General features: G+C 48.9%; 1 protein-coding gene across 1 annotated transcript in view; it reads right to left on the reverse strand.

Moving 5' to 3' along the window:
• Nucleotides 1-9219, reverse strand: part of CES5A (carboxylesterase 5A) — a 25820-nt gene that overhangs the window by 6534 nt on the left and 10067 nt on the right. The window contains exons 5-9 of the mRNA XM_004704886.1: nt 8642-8795; nt 6876-6980; nt 4985-5089; nt 3744-3884; nt 1778-1846 (exon numbers count right to left, since the gene is read on the reverse strand). Coding sequence (XP_004704943.1) covers nt 1778-1846; nt 3744-3884; nt 4985-5089; nt 6876-6980; nt 8642-8795 — 574 coding nt within the window. The remainder of the gene's footprint in view (nt 1-1777; nt 1847-3743; nt 3885-4984; nt 5090-6875; nt 6981-8641; nt 8796-9219) is intronic.

The raw sequence follows: 9219 nt of genomic DNA on the forward strand, positions 1-9219 counted from the left end.
TCTTAGGGTTCCGGAGGATCCAAGAACCACACAGAGAGTGAAAAGAAGCTTCTGGAGTGTTAGCAGGTACAGAGGGAACCTGCATGCCTTGCCACTCCTCCTGACCCATGTCCTACAAAACCGCTCTTGAGCTTGGCCTCAAGCTACCCGCTCTACCTGTGTCCTCTGGTTCAAATGCTCCTCTTCCCTAAGGCCCGACCAGCGACCTCCTCCTCCAGGAAGCCATCTCCAGAGCAGACCGAGGGGGCCCACTGCCCGGCTTCCATTTCACCATCTCTTGGCTCTCCTGGTCAGACATCCAGGAGACAGCAAATGCCCTTGCCTCTGCTTCAGGGCACTCCTGCCTCCACTCTGAACTGCTTTGCAGCCAGGGAGCTCTCCTTCTGGGGGGATTCAACATGACGAATCTAGGAATGCTCACTTGTAAGAGTCTACTTTATCAATGATGACAGACTATAGTCCTGTGGGTCACTGGTGCATCTTAGGATCAGTGGAAGATCTCAAGGCCCTGAGGCGTTCTTGGATGGCAGTTTGAGTCCACCCTTGGGTGCTGGGGAAGGAAAGATCTGACCATCTGCTTCCATGACGCTTCATGCCCAGAAAACCCTAATGGAAAGTTCTACTCTGCCACACGGGGCTCCCCTGATTCAGGACCAACTTGACAGCAGCCCACAGCTGCCTGACCCAGAGTGCCACCAGGCCTCCTGTAAAGGAGATAAGGAGCGGGTAACTAATGATCGAGCGCTTCTTTGCACCCATTTTGGACTTGCAGGCTGAATTTTAAGTCAAAATGCAAATCGATTCATATCACCTCCCTGTCTGTGGCTGGCCCGTGTAAATGAAGTGTATACTTGCTGTGTCCATAGGTGAGAACATCCCTACTGTGGTTGACCCTCTACCTTGACCTGCACATATCCCTCTACTCCTGCTCGTCTTGCTTTCCCAGCCTCGCTTACCCGTGCCCCTCCATCTTCAAGAGACCAAGGGCACTCAGTCTCAGACACATTTCTCCCTGGGGGAGCTGCCAGCTTAGACCTCCACTCTGGCTCATCTAACACTGCATGGAAGGACTTCGCCCTGTCTAAGCACCCAACCGTCTCTCAAGCACAAGGGGACAGACTGCCTGCTTATCATTGGGTCCCTGGGGCCCAGGGGAGCATGGCCACTTGCACATCTGTTTCATGAGTAACTGGGTCATGTGAACATGTTCACGGAAAATGGAAGAACGGGAGGAAAAACAGAAGAAATGCCTAGAGTGAAACTGGCCAATGGCCAGCTCCTTTCCTGAATGAATAAAAAAACGTGATGGGCCCTGGACTTTCAAGCACCCGGCACAGTGAGTGCTTGGCGCGCAGTGAAGCCCCTGGTCCCAGGTGTGCTTCGGAACACAGGCCTTTTCAGATTGCAGATAGAGCATGAGGCACAGCTGCTGCAGCTCACGTGACCTACTCAGTGGGGCCCAGGGCAGCACTGGGTACAATATGTCCACAGAGAAATGTGACGAAAGAGATCAATAGAGCAAACTGCCTGTACAGCTCATGGGCCACCTATCAGTATAGACCACGTTTGGGGGCCACGAGACAATATTGTTCATAGCTCTCTTAGGGTTTAGAACGTGGCCAACACGTCATGGGCCTGTCCTTCGTCAAGGTCTATTGAATGAATGAATGAGGAAGAGATGTCTGGCCCCAGGCACGTGGCTCGTGGATGCTGGTGCCAAGAGCACAGCTCTAGGAAGCCCACGCATGCAGGCGCACACGCGTGCAGGCTCACTCACCAAGGCAGATCGTATGGCGTGGTATAGGAGAGTCTTGTTGGAGCTCTGGAAGATCTCAGGGACCTCCTTCTGCGGAGAGAGCAGCAGGGAAGCCTCTGTGGGCTCTCCTGGTTATCAGAAAGCAAGCCCATCTCCCAGGGGGTGGGTGGGCATGGCAGGGACCTGTTCTGGCCCAGGAGCACCCTCAGCAGACTGGTCTCGCTCCCATCTGAGGCAGCTGTCCTCTGGCGTTATCTGTGGTCCGTGGGGGCCCACTGGCTACTCTGTGGCCACACGTTGGCTTTGGAACCAAGCCCAGGGGAAGGCTAGAAGTTGGTGACAATAGGTCATTGTTCTCTTTTTTTAAGGCTTTTGCGTTGAAGACCCGTGAGAAGGCAGCAGTAGGAATGCCGGCCAGCGAGGGTCGAGGGTGGTAGAGAGGGATGCAGAACTCCAGGAAACTTTACGCCCAGGCCCTGGCTTAACTATCTGCACCCGTGTAAAAGGCAGAGGCTGGTGTTGATCGATGAGGTCTGATGGTATGAAACATTGACTCCTCTAATCGTTCCAGGGGAGGTGAAAAGCCGATTCCCACTGAGAGGTTCCTCCTAAACCCTAGGGTCGAGAAATCAAGGCTCCTTCTCACATTCAGAGTCCCTGGGTGATGCGAATGGTCAATGTGTTCAGCTGCTCACTGAAAGGCTGGAGGTGCGAATCCACCCAGAAGTGCCTTGGGGAAAAAGCTTGGTGAACGGCTGCCCCCAAAGGCAACCCCTGAAAGCCCTGGCTCACAGTTCTACTCTGACCTATATGGGGTCCCCCTGAAAAGGAGTCGACTCAGTAGCAACTGAGTTTTTCATTTCCCTCCATGTTCAAATGAGCCCTGCTCATAACGGTCCTCCCCGGCCCGCTGTGATCCGTCTGAGCTTATGCCCTTCATTCAACTTCTCACTCCCTGAAATCATCGCTCCCACCTCACCTTTCATCTGTCTCCGCCCTTGAGGATGTAAGCTCCCAGAAAGCTAGAACTGTGTGTCTTATGTCCTGGGGAATCCTCAGTTTCCACCAGAGTGTGGAGCCTCTAGTAAACGCTCGATGAAATGCATGGGATGAATGAGCAATTTAGGAATTTTGCCACGTGCACAACCTTAGAGAGCATTCTTGGGAGTCAAAAAATCCAGACATGGAAGTTTAGAGGACTGACGTTTCCAAAACCTATCTGAATTTCATCTTTGCCGTATGTGGTAGTTATATAATCTGGTGTCAATTTGAGACTAAAGAGTGAAGGGGTGGAGTTTAGCCAGGCAATCAGATCACAGCTTGATTACCTCATTTGGAGGCACTAAGGAGATTAAATAGCTCACTGGAGGTGAGACACACACACTCTCCCTGTGAGAAACATTCCTGTTGACAAGTCACATGGAGCTACGCTGATAAAGTCAGCCCTGGAGCTGGAGGAGCCACGTGGAGACCCACATAAGCGTTGAGATGCTTCTACCACCACTGGATCCACAAGAATTTCCACCCACTGGCCTGTGATCTTCCTGCATTACGCATCATTGCATATGTTGTATAAGTCTGAAGAGAAATTTATAGATTAGTATCAGACATATGGGCTAATATCGGCCTTATGGACTTGATCTGGACTGGACTGGGATGTTTTCTCAATATTCAATTGTTCTTGTATATAAAGCTCTTTCTTATACACATATGAGGGTCTCCCTAGATTTGTTTCTCTAGTCAACCTGGACTAACACACAGTAATAACTGTTTTTATCTGACACAACCATTTGCACTGTCTTTCATAAAAACCAAGTGGATAGAATTCACCAACTTTTTGGTACAGTGGCTCCTGTCACCATCAACCTGCATGCAGATCAAGCAAGACACTCTCTGCATGTTCCCCCAACTCTCAGTTACCCTCTTTCCACGGGAGGAAAGATTGTTACAGCCCACCAGTTAGCAGGGAGGTTGGCGAGCTTCTTACCATGGGTATCATGTAACCACATTCCTGGTTATTGACGCCAATGATGGAAGGAATGGGATGAAATGCTTTTTGAATCAATAGATCTCGAGGATCCTCAAGAAGGAAATGACCATCGATCACCCGAGTGAAAAACTTTGTTTTCTGAAATTGGGAAGAGAAGAAAACTCAGTAGCTGTTCAAACTGCTGCCAAGCGGAGCCAGCTCCACCTAGCAGTGGTCAGAATTCACTAGGAGAGGAAAACAGAACAGCTGCTGGTCCAGGCCAATGCATCAGTGCCTGGACAGCCCTGCTGCTGATGTGGGCAAGGGGACGCAACTCTCTGGGCCTGTTTGCTCATTTGCCGAATGGGTAATAACAATCATCTACCAAAGATAACAGTGCCAAGAGCAGGGCTCCTCAGATTAGGGGTCCCCGGTGGGCAGCAGCATCAGTATCACTTGGGAACTTACTGGGAATGTACTGGTAAATTCTCAGAGCCTACTCCAAGCCTACGGAATCAGAAACTCTAGGGATGCATCCCAGAGTTATCATTATTTAACAAGCCTTCTCAGTGATTCAAATGCACACTCAAGTTGGAGAACCCCTGGCTAAATTCCATGGGCCAAGTGCTGAGGGCAGAGGATGACCGGGACGGGAGGAAGTGGTGTGAACACCCTCCTGAGATATCTTCCAGGAAAGCATTTTGCCCTGAACATGACTGGATACCTCCTGAGTCTCTGAAAGCAAGACCTTGCTCCAATCACAATTTTTAAAAAATGTTCTGTTTTGTGTGTGTGGATAAGAGAGAGCACACAAGGAAGCGTTCATGATACATCAAGCCAAATACCATCTTCATAGACTCCGGCATTGGGCATCCTGCCTGGCTCGTCGCAGCCACACCCAATCCTCCTTCAGACAACTGGGGTTTTGGCATGTTCTCAGTAGTGCCAAGCCCAAAGGCTTCTTAACAGAATTTCCAGCTCTCGATCTTGATTTCGCCTACCAGAAGCATGGGGGACTAGTGTGATCGTTCTTCCCGATAAGATGCTTTCAATGACAGAGAGGTAGCTTTGCATCTTGTTGGGCGTCTCCTTGTCCCCACCAACTTCCTTAGGTTTTATATCCCACGTTGCTTTTAATAGACATTTCCATGAATCCCCGTTCCCCATCTTTTTCAAGTCCCAGAGCCAAGAAAGTAGCGGGGGGAGAAACCTTTCTCCCAACAGAAATCCTGCTCTCAAACGCTTTCTTCCCTCCTCACCTGACTCAGGCTCAGCAACTCCTCAGAGGATTTTGCCCTCAGGCACCGCAGCAGGGCCATGGAGTCTTTCCTGTTGCACCCACAGATCTGTGCGAGCAACTGCAACTATTCCAGAGAAAAACAAGATCAGACAGAGCATGGTACTGAAAGCATCCCGAAAAGGAACATTGGAGAGAGGCCTTAGTCCAACCACAGGCTCATCCTTCCGCTAGGAAGTCTAACCCACTGGCCCTCCCATCCTTGAACCTGTGATGGAACAAACACTTTGAAGGAAAGGCAGCGAGGACAGGCTGTCGCTGCATCGTTTTCAGTCTCTTGCTTGACTTTAGCAAAGCAGACCTAAGGGTGGGGAATGGCCAATCTGACTGTAGAACAGAGTCAAGATTCCTGGGTCATAGACAAATCAATGCGTTGATATTGGCTCCCCTGGCAACAGCCCTATGAAACCAAGCAGTCCAATCTTGGGTGCCAAAGGAAGCCAAGTCTAGAGAATTCCTGAGAGTGGGGACCAACATGGTCAGCTTCTTAACTGTCATTGAGACATTACTCTAGATTAGCTTCTCAACTGGTCAGCTCTGCTCAAGCCTAACTGCCCACCCCATGCCCGGACTGTCCTGGGCATCTCCTTTCTTTCTCTATTCTTTCTCTACTCATTCTTTGACTCAAATCCCACCTCTTGCAGGATGTCCTTTTAAACCATTGCAATCCCCATGAATCCATGGTCCTCTAATATCCTGTCACACCAAGGGCTCTCTTCTCAACTTAGCCCTTTAATAAAACACCTTCTCGCCCTGTCATTGAACTGCATGAGTAGAGTTGTCCCCTGAAAGTGATAGTGTTTAATCATCTTGGAATTATGGATGTTCTGGGAATTCAAAGAAAACTACAGCAGACCCTCTCTTTTGGAAAATGCACGTGCCCATAGAGTCTGTATAGAGTTGGAAGGCATTCAATGTCCACTTTCCAAACCTGCTGGTGGATGCCAAGTTATCACCTTTGTTATTACAACGATTACAGTCTCTTCGAGTTGAAGATATGCCCTTTCCACTTGTCGACCCACCAATCCTAACACAGGTCTGGGGGACATGTAGGCATTTAATAAGCGTGTGGCAGACGGAGAGTCATTTTATATGTAATGCTACTGTCATCATTATTCCCTGTGTATTGAGGATATTTTTCCCATTTTCTAAATCCATGCTTCTGCTGTTAGTATGTGTTGGTTTTCCCCTGTAAGGTATTGAAGAAAATGCACTCCTAAAGTATTAATACTAAGGCGTTGTCTCCACGACTCAGGGCTTAAGAGTGCACAGAGAATGAATCAGCTCATTCATTAATTCATTCATTCATCAAGCATGTATAGTTGCCTAATACACACTGGGGAGGTCCTCACCATCTAGTAGAAATAGGACAAGTGAGAGAAGACAAAGGAACAGATTCCCCACCTCCCTTAGACAGGCCCAACATCCATTGGTCACAGTATTCTTTCCCACTGAGCTGCAATTAGCCTCAAAATCATTCTTGGCTGACACGACAGAAAGCCACCCATGCCCTGTGGAGTAGAGTAGGTACCAGAGATGAACTATATAGAATCCTGGTGACTGAGTTATATATTACAAATGAAGATTAAGGAACAAGATGTAGAAACTGTAAAACACACACACACACACACACACACATATCCCTGTGCCTCAGCTGTGTTACAAAGGACACATAGGACCCATGTGTTGCCTGGGACCCATTTCCGGTTGAAACAGACTTCCCAGAGGGAAGCAAGGTTCGCTCTGGACCAGCATTAGGTTCTCGGGGTCTGGTCCATGAAGAAAGCCAAGCACATGAAGAAAAGGAGACAGGCAGTCTATTGACTTCCAAGAGGTGTTAACAATATACCTACATCCTGGTCCCTCTCATTAGCAGAGGCCTTCATGTAAGGAATGATGGCCACCCCACTCTCCATGATGGCTTTGTGGAATAAGCCATTGGCCATGGGAGACAGAACCTGAAGAGAGAACACAGAAAACCCAAATTACCCAAAGGACTCCCCATCTGTTACACATACCACCCATCTTTTGTGGGCAAGTTAGTTAACCTCTCTGGGCTCCAGGTCCTTCATGAACTTGGCAATCAAACATCCCAGCATGCTTGTTCTAGCTCCTTCACTTCCATGCTGGGTAATGCCAGGGAAATTGCTTACTGTCTGCATCAGTTTGCACCCTTGCCCTTGAGTCCATATCACAGGGTCTTGCTGAGGGATCAGTTGAATGAACACCGAAGAGCCATGTTCACAGACAGTACCTGGCCAAGAATAAGTTCTCGAGAAATGGTGGCCATTGTTATATCTATAGAATTGGGTGACTATAGTTCACTTTATTCATTTTGAATATCTAAAAATAACTTGACTTGTATGTCAAGTGCTATAAAGCAGAAGCTCTCTTAACTGCCTCTAAGAACTGACTTCTGAGATTAACTGGGACTCTCCGTTCTCTTCTTTAAACCTGTGAACTGATGCCCCGAAAGGCAGACCTCTCGGAGCAGTGGGTCACTCTCTACTACCTCGGAATTCTGGTCTTACCAGTTTGCCGCCAAACCTGTGTGTGTGTGTGTTTTCCGTTTCACTTGCTATTGTAATTACATAATTGAATGAAAGACATGAATCAGTCAATGTTGAGTGTAAAAAGGAAAGAAAATTATTTGCAGGGAAACAAATGTGTTGAAGACAAGTAGCTTTTTGAAAAGCTGTACAGTCAGGTATGGAGGAGATTAGATCCAATACTTGAGGGTAACGTATAGAACTCCAGGCTTGTGCTGTAGTCTGACAGCTTTGCAGCTACTTTTATGATCAGGTTCCCAAGACGAGCAATCAGAGGGCCGTGAGGGCTGAAGGTGGTTTCTGCAGGAGAGCCTGTGTTTGGACTCAGAGATGACCTGCCCATTGGGGGAGAGGAGGTCCAGTCATAGCAAACCATCCATGGAGATGTACATTTTCTGGTTTAAGTTACAAGTAAAACATTCCTATATCGGGCTGCTAACCAAAAGATCAGCGGTTCCAAACTACCCGCGGCTCCTCAGGAGGAAAATGAGGTTTCCACTCCCTTAAAGAGTTACCATCTCAGAAATCCACAGGGGCAGTTCTACCCTGTCCTATAAAGTCACCATGAGATCGGATGGACTTGAGGGCAGTGAGTGAGGTGCATCTTTGGCTCCTGAATGCTTTCACTGAGGTTTGTCGGTTAAATGAATAATAGCCCAGGGCTTCTACTCTTCCAGAGTTTTGGACACTTGTCTGCCAAGGGAATCCTACGCAGCATCCCAATTTGTAAAGCAGTTGGAAGTCTAAGCTGCTGTAGCCAGGGCAAGCTTCTAGACCTCACTTGCCTTCACAGCAGCTATAGACCATCTCCCAGCCCAAATGGCTCCAAGCACCATCTGCAAATAGTGCTCAAGTGTGTAATCCCTATGTGGACTTAGAGCATTCATTCCAACTCTCCCTATGGCAGCTGCCTAGCTAATGCAAGACCAAGCCCCTAACTCACAAGGTATGCGTGGGGCTGGAGGGGGCCCCATATGTTCATGCAACATGAAAGCACACGCCAACTTCATTGTGCTCATTTCGTGACCTCCACACTGAGGTTCATTCAAGTCACAAAGCCTAGAACTCACGAGACTGGAAACACTGATCGCCCCCGCCGACTCTCCGAAGATGGTCACAGAGCCTGGGTTCCCGCCAAAGAACTTGATGTTCTCCTGGACCCAGGTTAGGGCAGCCACCTGGTCTAGGAAGGCCCAGTTTCCTGGAGCATGCTGGTCTCCTGTGCTGTGGACAAGAGGCCGGGTGAGGATTCTCAGTGGGCCAGCATCTGCTTTCTGCAGCCCAGAAGGTTGCAGGTAGAGACAGTGGCACTGCCCTCTGAGAAGGGGCTTAGGGGTGCCAGCCTGGGGGATCTGAGAAAACTGGGCTTCTTCCTTACACTTTGATGGGATTTGGAGTTTTTTGGGGGGGATTTTGGTGACGGCTATGGCTTACCTCAGAACAAAGCACGTGCATGTACGACAACTTCAGGATATCCCTAGGGTTCTGGAAACCTGTGGGTCCCAAGAGATGGGTGTGGCCCTGAGAAGAAGCTAGTCACCCCAGCTGCCCTGAGTTAGTTAATTCTGCCAACCTGGCCAATAATCACATGTGGGGCTAATTGAAAGGCGGAGGGATAAATGGGTGGTGAGCCTCGCCTTTCTAGTTC

The sequence above is a fragment of the Echinops telfairi genome, unplaced genomic scaffold, assembly GCF_000313985.2.
Source record: "Echinops telfairi isolate 266 unplaced genomic scaffold, ASM31398v2 ScPeMD7_2291;HRSCAF=2852, whole genome shotgun sequence".
NCBI classification, from domain to species: domain Eukaryota; kingdom Metazoa; phylum Chordata; class Mammalia; order Afrosoricida; family Tenrecidae; genus Echinops; species Echinops telfairi.